General features: G+C 44.5%; 1 protein-coding gene and 1 long non-coding RNA gene across 5 annotated transcripts in view; one reads left to right on the top strand and one right to left on the bottom strand.

Annotated features, from left to right (window-relative positions):
- Window positions 1–7,683, top strand: part of PDE9A (phosphodiesterase 9A) — a 53,263-nt gene extending 45,580 nt beyond the window's left edge. For 3 of the 4 annotated variants that reach the window (XM_055802838.1, XM_027785885.2, XM_027785888.2), the window contains 6 exons: window positions 849–1,005; window positions 2,179–2,292; window positions 2,955–3,059; window positions 4,520–4,648; window positions 4,838–4,933; window positions 6,629–7,675. In XM_055802838.1, the coding sequence (XP_055658813.1) occupies window positions 849–1,005; window positions 2,179–2,292; window positions 2,955–3,059; window positions 4,520–4,648; window positions 4,838–4,933; window positions 6,629–6,679 (652 nt within the window). In that variant the 3' untranslated portion in view covers window positions 6,680–7,675. Of the gene's footprint in view, window positions 1–848; window positions 1,006–2,178; window positions 2,293–2,954; window positions 3,060–4,519; window positions 4,649–4,837; window positions 4,934–6,628 lie in introns of all 4 variants that reach the window. The other variant, XM_005229470.3, reaches the window with a different exon arrangement.
- On the bottom strand, window positions 2–19,159 carry LOC114011993 (uncharacterized). Its single transcript, XR_003554169.2, has 3 exons — window positions 18,184–19,159; window positions 2,607–2,745; window positions 2–241 (listed from the first exon to the last, which is right to left on the bottom strand). It is a non-coding gene; the product is annotated as an uncharacterized LOC114011993 (long non-coding RNA).
- Between the last annotated feature and the right edge of the window lie 770 nt (window positions 19,160–19,929).

Raw genomic sequence — 19,929 nt, 5'->3', positions numbered from 1 at the left:
ATTCTATTCCCTTAAAATTTATTGGGAAGGTAATACCAGTTGGTATTTTTGGTAGATCAGGTTTTCCTTCTCACAGCTTGAGCTGGTCATGACCTTCCTCAAGGCCCTGATGTTCACTCGCACATGGGCCAAGGCAGAGTTTCATGCAGAAAACTCAGGTCTGGGTTGGGATTGCCAGCTGTCCTTGGCTCTGTAAGGAAAATGCTTTTCCAGATTTCTATTCCAACAGTTCCCCTCACTCCTGAGAAAACAAGGTAAAATGGTTTACAGCTGAGAGAGAGGGCATAAATTATTATAGCTTTATTGACTGAAATGGAGTAATTACACTAAAATGCGAAGGGTGATTTAACTTAAACATTATTTCATAATTATAAATAATGAAGTGCATATTATTCTATTTATTATCATGTAACAAAATTAGAATTGCTTACTGATGGACACTTGTGTGCATGTATGTGTGTGTGAAAAAGAGAGAGAGAATCTACTTTACTTGCAGACATTCATTAAATAACAGTAGAACCTAATTCTGACTTAGATTAGTGAGAATCTCTCCATTGACATTAGTGGGGGTTGACTGAAGGTCAGACAGTTCCTTCTGTGTTTGGTCTATGTCATTTTAAGCTACAGAAATGGTAAAATTAAAAAGAAAAACCTACAGGGGAATAGTGCCTGACATGATACTGAAGTAGTATCTATCTTCTCTAAAAATCTGATTTAGTATTAACAATCAAAAAACAAGCTGCAGCTAGCTGAATAAGTATTAAAAAAATGTAAATAAAAGTAAGGAGCACGGTTTAGAGCAGCTGGTGTGTGTCTGTAGGGGTTTTCATTGTTTTTCTTCACATCAGCTATCAGATAAATGCACGAACCGAGCTTGCGGTACGCTACAATGACATTTCCCCACTGGAGAACCACCACTGTGCTGTGGCTTTCCAGATCATTTCCCAGCCAGAATACAACATTTTCTCCAACGTCGACCAGGACCAATTCAAGCAGATAAGACAGGTATGAATGCTGTTCCCATCTGTGTCGTACAAATTGTTCCTGAAGATGTAAGCATGCACAGACTTCCCTGCCGTACAATGCAAGTGAATCATTCTCCCTAGAGGGTGGGCCTGAAAAAGCCCCTCGCACTGGAAGGATGCAAGAGGGATTCTTGGAAAATTTCCACAGCAGCACTCCCTGGCATGTCTTGCTGTGAAATAATGAGTATTTCCTGATGATTAAAGCCTATGACATTTTGGGGGTATTATTGAAGGAGCCAATTTGCTTTAACTGGGAAATGATTAAGCTCTCATGACAGAAGTTTATACTTTAAAAAGAACATTGTATTAATTTTAAGAGGAACTTCAAAATGGAAAAAGATTTACAACAGCAGAGCACTTGTTGGAAGAGGCTTTGGTGGTCTGGGAGTCATCCCAGTTATCTCAGAGACAGTGAGCAATGCTACAATTCCCATTAGAGCACTAAGGGCCACAATTAGGTCTTAGTTCTCATGTTACACCTTCCGCACACACCAAATGAAAAAGCAGACCAGTGTAAGGCTCAGATACTGGTCTGGCTGGAGTTACTGATTCTGCCAGTGTATGGGAAGCAGGCATAAGTCCAAAATTGATAGATCTGTATGAAACCCCACAACTTTAAATTAACCACGTTTTCCCATCACAAACTCTGCCTAGCAGGAAGATACAGAGCTCCTAACACATTGGCTGCATCTGGGTATTTCAAAGCACTTATTCCAAGGAGGACAAGCACAGAAGATATCTGTATCTACTGATCTCTGTCTCTTCCTAGGGCCACTAAGAGTCAGCAGCAAAACCCATAGTGCTTTCCAAGGAGCCAAAATTGGATCTTGGCAAACAGAGTGTGGCTTTTAATATCCTGTTGTACCGGGTTTTTTTTTTCATAATTAGTCAATCAGAAAGGAAAAACCTCAATGCCTCTGGAATATCACACCAGTGTTACAGATCAATCCGACCATGATCTTCATATACTGTGAACTCTTTATAATCCTCCTCCAGTCTGCTTGGTAGTTTCAAGTTAGAAACTTCCCCTTTCAGTATTAACAGTGTAATGCATCTGAGGCTTTCTGTGTGTAAGAAAGACCCTACTTTGCTATGCAATAGTAGACTTTGTAAAGATTGTCAAATTAATATGTGACCATGTTTTCTTTGCTAGGGGATAATTACATTAATCCTGGCTACAGATATGGCAAGACATGCAGAAATACTGGACTCTTTCAAGGAAAAAATGGAAAATTTTGATTACTCAAATGAAGAACACATGACCTGTGTAAGGAAGTTTTGTGGATTATTATTTTTATGTGCATAGTGTGAAAGCTTGTAGATTAACATCTGTTTGTTTTGAAACCAAGATTCAATATGCATTATCAAAAAAAGAATCCTTCCTACATCCTCTGCCCTGCCAAAAAGAATTACGATTTGTAAATGCTCTCTATAAAATAGATTAGTCCAGCTTTAGAAATTTAGAAATAGAGTCCCATCAGGAAAAAAACTATATTTACTCTGTCAGGTTGAAATTGTTATTGCCCACTACTGTGGAGCAAATTATCCACAAGAGTACAGACTCTAGTTTCCTCTACTTACCAACCCAGTCATCTTTGATGTCCAGGGAAGTCTTTCCTCAGCTGTCTCTGAATGCTCCACAAACAACTTAATGGCTATTTGTGGCTGAACTTCTTCGTGCAGTAAATAAGCGTACATCCCGCAGCGACACATCCCAGTGCTGCAGACAGGGAAACCAAGGCAGAGAAGGAATAAGTGACTGAAAGAGTGGAAAAGAATCCAGGTCATTTAAGACCTCCAATTTAATCCTAAAATTGTCCTTTCTGTTTGAAAACATTGCCAACCACTCCATTGTAAAGACACAGGTTCTGGATAGCAGAAAAGATGCTGGTATTAAGACTGCAGTATTAAAGTATTATCATCTTTCAGCTGAAGATGGTACTGATAAAATGCTGTGACATCTCCAACGAAGTCCGCCCAATGGAAGTGGCAGAGCCCTGGGTAGATTGCTTACTAGAGGAATATTTTATGCAGGTAAGAATGAGGGAGAGATGCAATTGCACAAATTACTGATCTTCCTGAATTCCAACTCAGCTACAGGTGTCCCGCTATCTGACAGTGCAGTCTAGCCCTAGGATGGAAAGGCTTCTTTTACAGAAAGTCAGAGAAGGATGTCAGGAAGAGAAGCTGTTCAGAAAGCAAGTGAATGCAGCTGGCTACAATTTGCAGATCAAAGACCTAGAAATCCTAATGCTAGCAGACCAGAGCTTGTTCTTTGTAAAGCGGCTGCCTTGCGAGTTTGTTTGACGTATAAATGATTTTTTGAGCCAAAAGGGCAAGAGCAGTGGCAAGAGAAAATAGTTAAGCGAGTTATATAAAATATCACATGGGAATTCATTTAGATAATTTTCACTGCATGTGAATAGTCCCCTAAAGAGAAAACAGAAGACTTGCTGAGGTGTGTCAAGTCAGACTTTAAGCTCCACACACAATTTCTCCTCACTGGATTCCCAGATGAACACAGATTCTGACTGCTTAAAAAAGGATCCCTGGAAGAGCAGCCCTGTGTTGCCTCCAGCAGACAGGGTCCTGAGCAGTGTGTACACTGCAGCAGTAGGATTTCAACCAACATGTAGCTGCAGTGCTCTGAGGAGAAGATGCCAGAGCCTTCTGGTGTGTTTTGTCTATACTTTGATAAGCTGCGCATCAAGGAGGGCATCTCGCAAGAGACAGACATCTCAGATGATGTGTCAGAAAGGCTTCTAGCTCGCTACATCTCCAGCTTCTTACTCAAAATCACACTATCTGTGTGTCTAACTGTTTTGGCCATCCAGCAAAGGCACTATGTCCTGAAACACCCAATAATCAAGAGATAAAGTCTGCTACAGGATACCTTTTTTGCATGCATAGTCTGTGACCTCCTTGCACATGAACCCACACAGAAACAGTGAGTGGTCAAGTACATAGCTTGGTAAACTCTTACTAGTCAACAGAACTATTCTCCATTGACCTGGTTAGCCAGAATTAGTTTTAATCATTAGTAAAGAAGAAGTAGTTGTTTCTGGTTGAATACCCAAAAATCATCACCCTCTGGAGAATGGTAAGGAAATCAAATACCTATTCCTTCTTTTCCAAAGGGTTAAGAGACATTACCACCTTTCTGAATGCTCTGAAATATTTTACGTCACAAGTCCCATGAGTTTGCAAAGGTAATCAGATAGCCTCATTGCCCCATAAGCCTGGAGGTGAACACTTTCATGCCAGTGTTGTACAGAAGTAACTGATCAGAGTTTTCGTTATTCAGATGCTTGCTCTCAACAAAGCAGGATACATTGCCCCAAGGGAAGCATATTGTTATTCTGTGCTATCTTCAGACACTACTGAGATCTGTATCTGAAGGCTACTGCTCTTTAGCTAGTGATCTGCTTGGTACATTACTTTCCTCACAAGCTTCTAGCCAAGATTAATATTGGTTAACTCTGGATTTGTTCCAGAGTGACAGAGAAAAATCTGAGGGGCTTCCAGTGGCACCGTTCATGGACCGTGATAAAGTGACCAAGCCAACAGCACAGATTGGCTTCCTGAAGTTTATTCTCATCCCCATGTTCGAAACAGTAACAAAGGTAAGTCACCCAAGGCCAGAAGCCGAAGTAGGGGTGTGTAGAGCTTCAACATTTGCTCCAACAGGTGTTTAGTTAGCCAGGGAAATGAGGATGTACAGTTCACACCCTGTCTTTCACCCCATTTCTAGCATGTACAAGATAATGTATACAAAAGGATATATCAGTCTTTTTTCTCTTGTTTTCACTTAGCTATTCCCAGAGGTGGAGGAGGTGATGCTCCAACCCCTTTGGGAATCCAGGGATCACTACGAGGAATTAAAACAGATAGATGATGCTATGAAAGAGGTAAGTGCTAAAAATATCTCTTTGATAAAGTAAACATTATGGTTGAATAAGTCAAACATTATAATTTAATAGCAGGTTAATTCTGAAATAGTAGGAATGCTTATGGCATAATCATTTTCACAAGAAACTTTCATTATACCTGGCTGGAGAGAAGTGTGTGCCACAAGCACTGAGTGTGCACAAGGCCATGCCCTTGCAGAGTCCACCAGGCACCACACAAGTACAACTGCAGGAAGGGAGCTGCTTGCAAGAGAGGGACCTCAAGACAAAACCCAGAGATAAGCTCCTAAGGGGAGTGCGTTAGCAAAGCATCTTCCTGGAGGAAGCTGCCTTTCCCCAGAAAGGAGTTAGCCCAGGCTAGATTGCGGCAAAATGTCCTGGGGTTGGACAGTTCAAGGCACTGCACCACCAATGCACAAGTTTATTTTCTGGGAAGAAACTTCCACTCATGTGTCTATCATCAATGATGTGTTTGAAATTTTATGAGGAATTACTCTCTCATACACAGCACCCAGTAAGATTAAACACACAACCAATGAAGCCATTTTAAGGCCCAGGCTGAGTGAGGACCTCCATTTACAAAGTGTCTGTCATTGCAAGGCTCTCTTGTGTCTCACAAGTCAGGCTTAGGGGAGGTGGGATATAAATGTGACCACATTTGTTGTCTCCAGCCGTTGTCTGCATTGCCTCAGGAAACTGGCAGGATGGACACCAAGGCCAGGCCCTGGGAGCAGGTGCCCTGTGTCTGCAGGGCGGCAGCCAGCATGCTGGCCCGGCTCCCGCAGCACCCTGCAGCCTGCGACACTGAGCCTGCATGCCTGCCTTGCATGCCTCTTTGAGCACTTCTTTTCCCTGCCAAGGACAGTGACAAAACCTGTCCAAATGGCATTACAGTTTAAGGGTTTTCTGACATGAACAAATAAATCGTGTAGACAGGATACTATCAGTCACTCTGTCATTAAAATAAACCGGGATGTGCCCTGAAGCACTAGTTGTGCTGATATTGTTTGATATGTGGGAAATGAAGGTTCAGTCACTTGATCATCCTTGGCTGGATGAGCGAAATGGTAGCTTTCTGGGGTAGCTTCCACCTCCTCCCAAGTGCTTTGGAGGAAAAGCCCATCAGCAGCAGAAATACTAAGGTTGGTTAATCAAAGAGCACATGCTCTGAGGGCACGAAGTTATAGAAGAAAAAAAAGTCTTTTTGGCATTCTTCAGTTTAGAGAGGAGCATTTCTTGAAGAAGGGAAGAAAAATTCAAATATGACTGCCAGACTTTCTGAGTCCTATTAATCTTTGAAATTGAGCTGAGGTTTTACTTCTGGTTTAAAGAAGCTGTCAAAACAGAAGTTTTATACAAACTGATGGAGATTTAATTATGGTGTATTGGCACAAGAGGTCTTAGGAAAATGGGAGCTGCCTGCATTCAGAAATATCCTGAAACAAGAGGAGTTAGTCAATAATCCAAGAGCCTAGCATGGCAAACGATGAGAAAGACTGAGTTCTGTTTACTTAGGACATACATTCAGGGCTGTTTGGATGAAACAGGGCCTGGGATATACCAAGCTGCTGCCTATTATTTCCCAACACATGTTGCACATGCCTTGTGGAGAGATGAGTGTTCAATTCACAGCAGCAGTGGAAAGGGGCACTGTGTGAGTCAGGGGTGTTAATCCTGCTTTGCTTTTCATTTTAGTTGCAGAAAAAGAAAAGTGAAAGTTTGACCACGAGCAGTACTGAAAAGTGAGACGAAAAAGTCTTTGAACAAAACGTAAGCCCTAAGGTTATTCTGTTTTTGAGAAATGCTGTATTTGCCAAACAGATGTGGTGGCTACATCAAAATCCAACTGGGACCATGTACATGGAAATGTGGCAGGTACGGATGCCCTGCCTGCCTCTCTGCCTGCCTGGGCACCTTGTCTGCAGCCTAAAGCCTGCTCACACAGATGCTGCCACCGTTGGGCACCATGGGCTCCCCATGCTCTGGCATGCCCACCACAGCCCCTCTAGCAGGGCTTCCCCTGCAGACATTGCACTGGTTGCAGCATGGCTCAAATCTTCAAATTTGCCTTTTGGTGACCACACTGACTGCAGTCTGTAGAGGCAAAGTGGAGTTTTGCTAAGGAGCCTTTTCTGGAAAATGATCCACTGGCATCCAAAAACAAAATAAAAGAGTTGTTTTAGTCAAGATACTATATATATGTGTGTGTACAGCAGTATGCTAATTACAGCATAGTTTAACAGATGCTTATATCCTGACAAGGGCCCTGGCATATATTTTTGTTTGCTTAGTAGGCCCTAATGACACATTTCGCTGTGTTATTCTCTGAATTTTATAGTGTTCACAGTACCTTCAGAGGTCCACATAGTGGATGCAATTTTATTTTTTTTCTACACTAGAAGAAATCATAAGAAACTTTAGTGAGTTTGCAGGTTTGCTTTGTGGCCTGGTACAGCTAGATGTCACAGGATCCTTCAGCACAAGCAAAGAAGGGAGCACAAAGCTGAAACCACTGTACAAACATTTTTTATCCTTGTGGAGGCAAAAAGCAACAACAAGAAAAATCTTCAAAGATGTACAGATTTTTTTTTTTTACTTTTAAACTGATCTGCTAAATAATATATTCTTCTACAGAATAAGGTGTTGCACTTGTTTTCTTTTGCGTCTGTGTTCGCGTGAGAACTGTCTCTGTTCCTAAAGACAAATGTTTGCATAATGAATACAAGGTAAGGGGCTGTAAAGGAGTGGGGAGGGTTTGTTCTCCTGAAGAGGAGAGGCTTTAGAAACATTTTTTTGTGTGTTATACTTGCATCATAAGAGCAACACCAAAAGAGCTTCACTTCCAGTGATGACTTTGTAAAGTCTGGGAGCCAAGCTCTGCCCAGAGTTGCAGTCATGCAAACGAGCAGCAGACAATGCTGTGACTGACTCCTGCGCACTGTCTCACCAAAGAGGAGGCCAGAAGAAATCCCCCTTCATTGTGCCCATGAGAGGCAAGTCACAGCCAGGCTGCTCACCTGCTCCTGGTTTCTCCCACGGGGGAAGGGTTGCACTCCCTGGGGGTTTCAGCAGACAGGATCAGTTCCTACCACGGCATGGCTGCTGAGACCAGTGGTACGCATGCACCATGGCCTGCTGGCACCCCCCACACTGGCAGCCGTAGGCATACAGCCAGCAAAGTGTAATGCGTGCTGCTTTGGTTCTCCTTGGCTCAGTTCCTAAGGCTGCCCCATCAACTTTGCTAGGTGTGTTAGCAATAAGGGTAACACTAGTGCTATGCCTCTGTAAAATCCAAAGCCACATGTGCTGTCTTAGCTTGTTTTTCAGAAAGAGATGAGCAGGTGGGGGCCAGTCTTGCCCCTCATGACCCAGGACACACCTTAGGAAGCTTAGCCTCTCTGGCCAGTGTCTAGCACCAAGCTCACCTCTGAACAACAAACTCTGCCTCCTGCTATGGAAATTCGGATTTATTCTCCTGTTGTTTCTGTACATTAATTCCAAGCTTAGCTCTTGTCTCTCCCCCAGTGCCATTTCCCATGTTTGGTCACTTTCTTTTGCACAAAACTGTATTACTTCAGCTACTGTCCACTCTCTCAGGGAGATCAATATCACCTGAAACATCTATCCCTCTCACTATTCCTGATTGTGCATTTCCAGAGACCCAAGGCAGATTCACAGCTAATTCTCTCTGCTTGTGCCTCTTTCTGCTCAAGCTGCCTCCTCCTTTAAACAGCTTGGGGTTGGGGGTGGGATTAGGCTTTCTGCTCCAACTGGAAAAGGCTTTGATCCCTGGGTTTGAACAGTCCTGGGGGACCCCAAGGGAGATGGGAAGATCCAAGCACAGGGTCAGATCTGAGCTACACAGACATCTTCATGAATGGGTGAGCTAAACCCTAGTTTTGATTAACCTCAAACTTTCGATGCCTGAAATTTGGATCTGACTTACGTGGTTTGGGCCTTTTTTCTGTACTAAATCTTACAATTCAAAGTACATTGTGACCCGGATAGTTCTGCTGTGGAATTCTTCACTTCTTTTTCCCAAGTAAATCAAATTTACCATCTCCATTCAAGCGGATTTCTGTCACAAATCAGCTCCCAAAGCAGATGAGCTGTGCAGGAGCTATGAACAATTGCTTAGGATATGCCAAGTCCTGCACTGAGCTTGTTACATGAGATGAGAAAACCTGCTGTAGGAACCTGACTGCACCCTCCTTCCACTAAAACTGTTTAAGAGTTAGATCCTGATATGAAGTTTTCTTTCAGTTAGAAGGATTTTCTCTAATCATAAACCCTCATCTAACAAGTATTAATGCATGTGCTTAACTTCCACAAGCCTAGTCATGGACCCTGGTGTACAGTAGCTAATTGCATAGTACAGGCTCCTTAGCTTTCTCTAATTGAAGTTCATGGGAGTTGTTTGAGAATTCATGGTCCTTAGTGCTTGGTTTGGCTTGTTTTGGCTCCATCATTTTTAAGAGCAAGAAAACTGTTTACTGGAGAGAGATGATCAGAAGACATTGGTGAAATCCCACTGATTTTACTGGAGCTGCATCAGAAACATGGAGAAGGGAATGCAACTTGTCCTCAGGGCTGCACCAGTGGTTGTCATGATGCTATAATGTGCTCTGGGGCTTATTGAAAGAACAGGCAACATCCAGACTGCTATTCACAGACAGCTGAAAAAAAGACCACATTCAATCACCACCAGCTATTGGTATAAACAGGAATACCACAGAATTTTTTAATCTCATTTGCCTTTGTAATATTCTATTTCTAAGAGACAATCCTCTGAACATATGTTTAACCAAGGGGAATGCAAGGCATTCTCTCATAATTCTAGTTTCTTATATTTTTTCCATAATATTTGCTGATGTGATTCATATGCAAATTAACAGATTTGACAGTCTTGGCAATCAGCCCATTAAAATGTCACACATTTCCAAGGTGACATTTTAAAACTACACTTAGCATGAAAATGAAGTTTGTTGAGGCAGCCAGACAGATGTCTCAAGTGTGATTTAATCTTTTCTCTCCCTAATCCAAGGAATAGGAGTGAATATTGTATCTCAGTGTTGTTTATGGTAGGTGCCTTACAAAGAACTGTCTGTGATCTGTTTCATGCAACTTTTCAGCATCACAACAGTGCCACATGCATCCCAGCCTTACATTGCTAATCCTTTACTTGTGACCAAAGATGAACATGAAACAGGCTGTAACTATTCCATGCCATTTAGCTTGTAAAACTAATGATGAGCCCTGGGATTTTACTTCTTTAAAAAAAAACCAAACAACTATGAGATCCCACAGCCCCATACTCACTTCATTTTTTAGGATGGCTTTCATAACCAGATCAAACTAAGGCTATAGTACAACTGCATGTCTTGAGAAGGAAACAGCTTTTTAAAAATGTGAATACCCCCACAGCAGCCAATTTGCAATGAAAATTTAGGGTGTGTTAAATACATAGGTTATGTAATGCCAAAGAAGTATCTGTGCATGGAAATTGTTAATCTCAGTACTGCCTCTGAGCAGCAATAATAACAGCATCTGTTCCATGTGAGAGAGAAGCAGAGTGCTGGTGTGGAATATGAACCCATCAGGAGAAGTACTGTCAAGCAGTATTCAATTTTCCTGTTTAAGCAGTGGGTTTTTACTGCAAACTGCCCCTTCTCTCTGGAAACAAGTGAAGAACAAGTCTCACCTTTGTGCCTGGTTTGTTGTGTTAAGAGCGTACACACATTGTATTCTCCTTGTCATATTGTTCTGTTCTGTTGTGAACGTTTCTGTGAGAAAGCAGACATGGTGGGGCAAATCACCTACCCTACTAATGCAAAATCTCCCCATATTTACCTCTTTCCCACACCATCATCTCCTTGATTTCCCTGTGGCAAGGCAGGGTACAAAACACAGCAACATCCTGTTAGAGACAAGGAGTACTCAAGCCCCAGCCTGCAGGAAGGATATATGTGAACGGACAGCCTGATGTGGGGTCATCCAGCTGCTGCTTTGACTCCCAGTATAAAAAAAAAAAAACAAACTACTTTCCAAGAGGTTGCTCTGGAATCAGGCACATCCCAGCTCCAGGCTGTGGCCCAGAGGACACCATGCAGGCCCTGCCCTCCCGAACCACCCTTCTGTATGCACAACCCTCTGCCATGCAGCACCCTTGCGACCAAGGTTGTTCAGTGCCAGCAAAGTGAAGCAAAGACTTATGAAGTATATTTAAAACAGCTTGGATTCTGCTTTTCTAGGCAACAGTCCAGTGGGCGAGCTCTCCTTTCTCTCAGCTCTGCAGGGGAGTGCCTAGGCAGACGTAAAGTTTGTACTATGAAAAACTGGTGCATTGGAGGCCTGTGTGTGGGTCCTATGATAGCACAAGAAACCAGTAAGTCTTAATAATAAACCTATATCTGCCACTGGCTTCAAATACCCTCTATTTGTCATCAGGCCATGACAGCAAGTCATGAGGCCAGGGCTTCCCTCTCCTTTCAAACAGAGGGACCCACCTCTGTAAAGCACCTTGTGGTATTCGGATGTAAAATGCTCCTCACTGCAAGAACCAACAGTTACCATTTCCAGAAAATACGACTTCATGGAAAATTCTGGCCAAAATACTTATTAGATGTCCTCATAAATGAAGAAGCTCTAACCAACAAGTCAAACATCTCTTTCTTCATGATCATGTTGGAGTAGATCTGGCTCTTTGCTAGTAAGAAGTCATACTTTTTACTATCTCACACACACAAAAAAACCTTTCTGACTATTTTGGCACATAATCAGGAATTACAGGTGTACTCAGGCACATGCACATACACAAAATGGCTATCTGTAGACATTTTTGTATTACAGCTCTTGGCTTTTTTGCAAGACAAACTTAGAACCAGGAGGGTTTGGAAAGTGTAAACCACTCTTGTCAGAGCCAACATGTGCTATAATGTCTCTGAGGAAAAATCTCTGTTTTCCAAACTGTGTGGAAGCACATTTACTGCCTGGCTGACAGACCCGGCAGATCCTCTGCCCTAAAGGAAGCTCCAAGGTGACAGGGACTTGGAGCAGCTCTATGTGTTTCTAGATGAAAAGAGCTTGCTGTCAGCCTGCTGATGGTGTTCTGGGCTCAGGACAGCCGGGATGTGCTCCAGGTTGAAAAACACAACAAGAAAATCAACACAAAAACATACAAATCCTCCTCAAATCTGTGTGCCCAAGCCATGCCTTCTAGCATGCCCAGTTAATAGCTTCTCTGGTTAACCCCTGGAAGCCAGCTTGTCCTGCAGTACTTGTGCTACTGGAGAGCTGCCAGGCTTTGCAGCCACCCCACAGCACACATGGATGCTCTAAAGCACTTGTAACTAACAGGCTCATGTATGAACAACTAAGCTATAAACCATTAGATACGCATGCATCTCAGTGGAAAGGCAGATCCAGAACTGCCCCTGGCCTGGCCTAAAGCAGGAGAGTATGGCAAGCCAGAGGGATAGGCAGCCAGCCCACCACATGGTATGGAGACATAACATCCCAGTGTAATTTTTCAGCCTCAGATATTATGGGATTTTTCTCAGGCTTTCCCAGACAGGTTTAATGTTTGGGTATGCATGGCTTGCTCCTGACATGGTGTCTCCAGCTGTTCGTGTGCTGCCTGACTGCCCCTGCTCCCCACATCCAAGAAGTGAAAATGTGCCCCCAACAAAGGACTGTTGGCAGTAGAATTGTTGGGCTCTGAGACTGTAGCTTTTGTGCCCAGCCATGACCACCTCCGTGGCCAGCATCGCCAGGGCTTCAACATAAATGCAAATGACCAGCAAAGTGATGGCCACACAAACAGGACATGGGCTCTGAGGCCCTCTTGCTCCTTCTAGCTTCGTATCAGGGAAGCTGGTTGAGGTTGTTCTTTTTCTTTTTGCGGGGGGGGGGGGGGGGGGCGCGGGGCAGGGGCTGACTGGGTTTTTTTCTAGCACTTTTCCATCCTGCAGCACTTGGTCTGCTTTTCAAATCAACATGCTGGAAACATAGCAGCCATGTTTGCTTACCACGGCACTGAGTGCCTGGCGACCAGCCGAGCTTTCTGTCACACAAAAGCCGCCTTGTCAGGCCTTCACATCTGGGGCCATGTAAAATGGCATTGGAGGCTGAAATCCCCTCTTGTAGTTTAAATGTAAACGTTGCCTACAAGTGGGCCCGTGGCTCCAGAGGGCATGTGGTGATGCGCTGTGCAGGGTGGAGCGGCAGCCACCCAGAGAGCGCAGGGACGGTGGCAGCGCAGCCCTCGCCATGGGCACCGAGCCCCTGGCAGACCGCAGGGAGCAGGCTGCTGGCCCTGGCCGAGGCCCTGAGCCACCATCAGCGCCAGGGCACCCCCACAGTCCCCAAAGGAGGAAGCGGTGGGGAAAGCGCGGGCAGCCTGCCTCCAGGCCGCCATGGGATTTTTTCGGCTGCTGACCCCGGCCTTCCCTCTCAGCCACGTCTGCCCCCCGCTGCCCCACCGTTTTGTGAATGAAGGGAAGGAGGGTGGCAGTGGGGAGAAGCCCTCTGCCAGCCTCCTCGTGGCTTTGGGAAAGATGTTACAGGTAGGACAGAACAGAAGAGAACAGAACAGAATAGACTATTTCAGTTGGAAGGGACCTACAACAATCATCTAGTCCAACTGCCTGACCACTTCAGGGCTGACCAAAAGTTAAAGCATGTTGTTCACCAAATGCCCCTTAAACACTGACAGGTTTGGGGCACTGACCACCTCTCCAGGAAGGTGCAAAGATTTTCCATTTTGATAAGCAAATTTCCCACCCTCAAAAATTTTTCCTGTACTAACTTGAAAGCTTGAAATCTCATTTAACTACAAAAGCTTCAGGTAAATGAAATGAACACTGACAGCAATGCTTATGTGTTCCTTCATTTCTGAGCTATTATTTCCCTTCCAAAAAGCTTTATTAATCGCAGGTGAAGTTATTCTTGAAACAAGCAAGCCCATAACGTCCCTATTAGAAATGTTTTCCACTATGTTTCCCTGCCCAGCTTTGAAACAACCTGCCCAATTTGACTTCAGCCCACAGGCAACACCATAACAGCTTGCAGCCATGGCCAGGAGCCCTCTTCCGCCTGCCTCGGGCCCCGGCGGCAGAGACACTGCAGGTCAGGCCAGGGGAGCTGCGCCTTGTGCACAAGAGGAGGCCGGTGCACCCCAGAAAGCAACGAAGAGCCTGGGGCAGGCACTGGTGTCCTCAAACCATGCTCGCACTGGGAGTATGGCGCCTCCTTCCTCAGCAGCAGCTGTTCTACCACAACTTCCCAGTGCTGTCCAGGGCATCTGGACTTGCATGGTGCCTCCAGGGCTGGCCAGCAGGGTTTGGCTGCAAGGAGATGGCTGCTTATCTTGGGGAAGAGCTGAAGAAATATGTTCCTAAAGGTTATAGGATAACAAGTCTAAAACACTGCGTGCTTCAGAAAGTTCACCGGGGTGATGTGCCATAAATGACAATTTCATTTATTCCAGGCTGTATTTTTTTCCCTCATTCAAGACTTTGATCCTCCTCATCATGCTGGCTACTATGTGTGTTGCCAAGGGCAGAGCTCCTGCTGCAGTGACTCATCCCAGCTCCTTTGCTTGCAGAGGACATGCCACTCACTTTAGGAAAGGTGAGCCAAGGCTGCATCATCCAGAGCTGGTGGAAGCTGGCCATGCTTTGCTAGAGAATGGTGGCAAGTTTCACCTCCATCTGGAAGGCAGCCTGTGTCCAGGGAGAACCTGGTTTGTAGGACTTCAGTAGATAAAAAGTACAGGAATCTCCCCTTTATTTCTAGTGTTTCATTTTATCCTGCCAGCTGTTTAATTTATTCAGCCCATATGGTGATTTATTCATTAACCTGTGCCTCATGTTGCCATTTCCACCCATGCAGAAAGCATCAACTGCTGCCAATCGCTACACAGTGCTAAGCACCTTCATGAGAGACTGGGCTATGTCAGGTCATCCAAATTCATCCACTGGCAAGTGCACTTAAAAAGCAGTGAAAATGCATTCCTATGCCTACACCTTATTTTATCTATGTATTTATTTAACTATTTTGACTAAGGAGAAAATTGTGAATAAGCTAGTGGCACCCACAGTTTTGAACTGCACTGAATTATAAACATTCACATAGCTTCCTTTAGGTGTTCTACAGAATCAAGTTTTAACATGTGTCTTTTGCAGGAAAATACATAAAATTAAATTCAAAAGGTTGCAAGCTGATTAATATTCAAAGTTTGTACCAGTTAGTACGGTAAAGCTTGCTCTTTCAAACATGAACTATGCAGAGTAAGTCAGGATGCTTACTTTTTTAAAAACTGAGATTAAATGCATTATTTCCAGTGTAATAACCTCATAGTACCTCTGAATTTATCTCTAGGACAAAGGTCTTTTCTCATCCCAGTTGTTAAAATTTAACTAGGAAGACAATAATCATCCTGAAAGACACATTGCACATGGAGGGGGGTTTGGTCGCGTGACTTACAAGAGGAACTCAAAGTTTGCAGAGAAAGAATAGTGTTTGCAGACTGTAAAAGAGAGTAACAGCCCCTGGGATACTCTTTCAGAAAAGAGGTGAATCCTGTGCTGCACTTCACAGGAAGATTTGTTCCCCATACGGTGGGGTCAAAATCAAAGCCCATTTGCCACATAGGGTTTGCCTAATTTTTTTAAATTTCTTTTTTGAGACCTGTCTTGTTTAGAACTCAGTAAAAAGTTAGTTTCACCACCGTAACTTATATCAGCATTCACCCCCTGAATGTGCATTTACACAGTGCAGTCTTCCCAAAGCTGTGGGCAGCTGCCTCCAACTAGTTGCCTGGAAAATCAGCTTCTCTGTAAACAAGCCAGATAATCAAGGGCAGATAAAAGTGCCTGGATTAGTCCTCTGTGCGTATGCACATGCTGCCTTTACTCTACTATCGCAACTGTTGCTGTATTTTTACCACCCAGTGACTGGCAGCATAGCCACAGGTGCTCTGTGCTGTGGTGCTCCCCATTCCTCCCTTGCCCAGAGGAGGAAGTACCACAGTGGGCATCAGAGGGTGATCTGCACCCAAACCCTTTCACCATTTCCCTCAGCGCACAGCAGGAGCCTTTTGGTCTGCAACAAGGGGAGTTCATGTTCCAATCTGCACTCCCAGCAAAGGCAGCCCTCTTAAAGCACCACAGCTGCATAGCTCACTTTTTTTGGGGTGGTAGACATGGCAAGGACCAAGGCACGATACCACTAGGGATGTCAACATGGCTGTGACCTTGCTGTCAACACTAACACATAGGGAAGCTCGCAGCTGCCAGGACAAGTTAGCCACTGCAGTAGGGCTGCAGCTATAGCAAAAAGGAAGAGCAAACCTGCAGCCCTCAAATCCCCATCTCACACCCCTAGCTTCACCCCCCACCTTCCTAGAGGGGGAAGGGATCCCAGGTTTGAGGCTGCAGATGTCTGCTCTGCCAGTGCTGCTAAAACCAGAGGGTATCAGGCTTAGGAAGGGCAGTGGAGTCTCTGCTGAGGACCTCCTGTTGCGTGGGGTCCACACAACACGCACCTCCCACAGCAGCGGAGGAAAGAACTGGCATTGCAAAGCCAGAGGGAGACAGGACATTGGTACCCCTTACCTGGGTTTTGCATGTAAAGAATAAAACTCAGGATTGTGCCGGCCCCAACTAAGGAACAAAGTGCCAGGCAACCAATGCAGAAAATAAGAAGCACTGGTCACCTGAACACAAGAGTTAAATGCCTTTGTGCTGTTGGTGTATTTTTAAAGTTGCAATACAGCATTTGACAAAGTAGGTTTGGCTGTTAGATTTGCATGCAAATTTGCATACTGGCCTCATTAGACAAAATTCCAATTAAACATTCATGCATGCAAGAATGGCAGATGGGCCAGCCTAACAGGTGTACCATTTTACGCTACGTGACAGCTGTAGAGTTTACATCAGACATGATTATGCCCTCTTCTGCTCAATTAGGGGTTAATTAGCCTGCATCAACTCCATCCATCTCCCACACTGTCCAAATATGACACCTTTTATCTTCTCCAGTTTCTCATTTTTTCAGAATTACATTATCTACTCTACTCCATTAAGAACCCCTTTTTAGCCCATCTAAATGTATTCTCATGTACGTAAAAGCAGCATAATAACAAGGAAACATATAGAAACCTGACATTTCTTTTTATGTTGGTACTTACTGTTCAAAATGTCCTAGAAGAATATTAATTATGTCCGCCTTTCCACAGGTGAAAGGCACTGATCATTTGAAAGGACTCTCCATCTTCAGAAGCATGCTGCACCAAGCAGGCCGTTCCATTATCCTTTCACAAAACACATTGAAATCCCTTGTATGACACCCACTTCAGTCTCCTCACTTCCAACTGCACAAGCATTGTGTTAAAGAACTGCCAAAGGAGGATCAGAGAAGAAAATCATGCAGAACTTTTACATTTTCTGATCCTTAAGGATTTAGCAGGATGGGGAGGATAATAGCCACTATTCTCAGTGGTTACATGACGCTGGCAATAAACAACTTTTGTAACTATCAGATGTCTGTAAAAGCCCCTGATCACTACACACGCCTCTGCCAGGAATATGATTCTGTAAATAATGTGCATCAGCCACCCACAAGGTCCAGCTCTGAGTGGTCCCACAGGCGCAGCCACCAGAAAGACAAGGAAGCTGCATGGCCACTAAAACCAGAACAGTTAAAGATGGAGCCAATGCTTACCCTCCTAACGTTGAGACTACCAAGATTTTTTTTCTAGTATTTTCTTCTTCAGTTGGCAATTTTACAGTAATCACAGATCTTAGTGAGGGTTTCCAGTGTGAATCATCCCAAACAGGTTTGGCTCAGTTGCAACCCTGACCTCAAATCTTAGACTATGTCTATCAAAACTAAACACTGTTTCTTTGTTCTAGCTGTAATAAGGACACTTCTACAGTGGTTATCCACATGAGTATGTCAAACAGTAACATTTCACTGGAAGCCTCTCAGTTTAAAATTCATCCAGCTTTCCCCGGGGACAACCATGTTCCACCAGGAAACATCTATAAGCATAAAATGAAAATGGGAGAAGTTGGAGTAGATGCCACTAATTCTCTGTTCACTTCTAATGTCACATGCTACTTTCTGCTGGAAGACTTCATACCACGGTAGCCCCGAATTGCTGGGCAGTCTGCAAATGTTAAGAGAAGCATAGTTTCTACCTCAGTGAGTTGACTGTATAATCTGAAATGGGACATAAATTAACTTACATGGTGTAATACACATCCTAGGATGAGCAAGCAGATGATCGAAGCACTCTGATGATGCTGAATGTTCTGCAGGGACAGCAAACTCCTCCCACCCTCATTCCTCATGTAGCTCCTACTCATTAACCTCTGTGTGAACACAGTGCTGATGCCATCTTTGGTCGCCAAGAGATCTGTGAGAGAAGTCAGGAAATTCATAGGGGTGCAAAACACTAATTACATTTCTCCAAAATGAAGTTGCCAGTGCAAACTCATCTGCATTTTTTCAGCTGAAGTTTCTTTCTTAACTTGTGACAGCGATGGTTACAGCATGTTTCTTCTGCTGTCGTTCAGGAAAGATTTGCTGAGTGCACCAGTCCAACACATGTCTGTGTATGCAGGGGCTGATGCAGCTCCTCTGCACCTGGACAGAAGCCTGCGAGATAACTCTGTACAGAGGTGATCTGTTTGCTTCTCAGAGGAGCTTGGCTGAAAGGTCAGATCTGGAAAGACTTTCCCTTCTTCCCCTAGATGTTGCTGAGCCTTGTGTTACTCCTGCATGTTCAGCTTATCTGTTGATTTTAAATTAGGATCATTTAGATATGCTTTCCTTCTGAATTACATCGTTTTATTGTAAGTTGATGGGCTGAATTGGGAACACTGTGCTCAGCTCAGCCAAGTGCAGAGAGCCCATTAAATTCACGGGGACAAAGCAAAGCACACTGGGGCAAAAACCAGGCTGCCTTTACCCTTCCCAGGAAAGACTTTTCCTGTAAAAGGGGGTGTACTTGACTAACCAGAGGCATGTGAGCTGGAAATCAGTGACTACTGCTGCCAGAGGAGCAGAGCAGAAATGTCATCACAGGGCCAAGCTCACGCGCTTTACTGACTTACGCGTTTACTTACTTTACTTACTCCTGGGTGAGTAAGGGCTCGTTGAAGTACCACTGGCTGCAGGGGGGGGACAGCTGTGTCTCTCCCAAGAGGAGCTGGCTTTCCTCCTGCCAGGGCTAAAAAAAAAAAAAAAGCAGTCGGTGCTCACAAAGACTAAATTCCCTTTGGTTTGAGGCCCTGAGGGACCTCATTCAGCCACACCAGACTGGGCTGAGTCTACATGATATGTAGCAGGCAGATAAGAGCTTTCTCTGTCCCGACAGGAGCCCTGGGTGTGGGTAGTGGCTGAGCAGCTTTAGATGGCACACTGCTGAGAACCGAATGGACCAGCTCAGGAGCAGCACTGCCAGTAAAGCCTGAGTGCAGACTGGCTTTTCTAGCATCTGCTTCTGCCAAAGTCCTCCACGGCTTAGAGGTGGCCAGGGTGGGATCAGCTCCCAGCCTCAGTGACACTATCTGCCTGCCTCCCCTCCCACAGCTCAGGAGCAGGAAGAGGGCAAAAGGAAGCTAGAAACACAGTCACAACACTTGCTTCTCTCTGTGTCCTCATGACAGCCAGCCACAGCCAGCACCCTCAACTTGTCAGCATGTCTTGGTGTATTTACCTTTGCCAGGCTTACTCCTGCAGGTCTGCTGTTATGAAGTGGAGCTGACCAGCAAGGGCAGTAGATAGCCTTCTCACCACCACCTGGCTCCCCAGGGCAGCAGAAAGGACTGAATATCTTAGCAAAATATCTTCCCAGTCCTAACATCTCCCACTCAGGAATAAAGTGGCAGCCGCACTTGCAGTGCTGCTCATTGCTTACCAGGAAGCATAATTTCCTGACCCTTTCTCCATCTCTTGCAAGTTTGATATGATCTATATTAAAAAAATAC

The sequence above is a fragment of the Falco peregrinus genome, chromosome 4 (assembly GCF_023634155.1).
Source record: "Falco peregrinus isolate bFalPer1 chromosome 4, bFalPer1.pri, whole genome shotgun sequence".
Taxonomy (NCBI): Eukaryota; Metazoa; Chordata; class Aves; order Falconiformes; family Falconidae; genus Falco; species Falco peregrinus.
The sequence above is the reverse complement of the archived record's forward strand: the minus strand, read 5'-3'. Positions and strand labels throughout refer to the sequence as shown.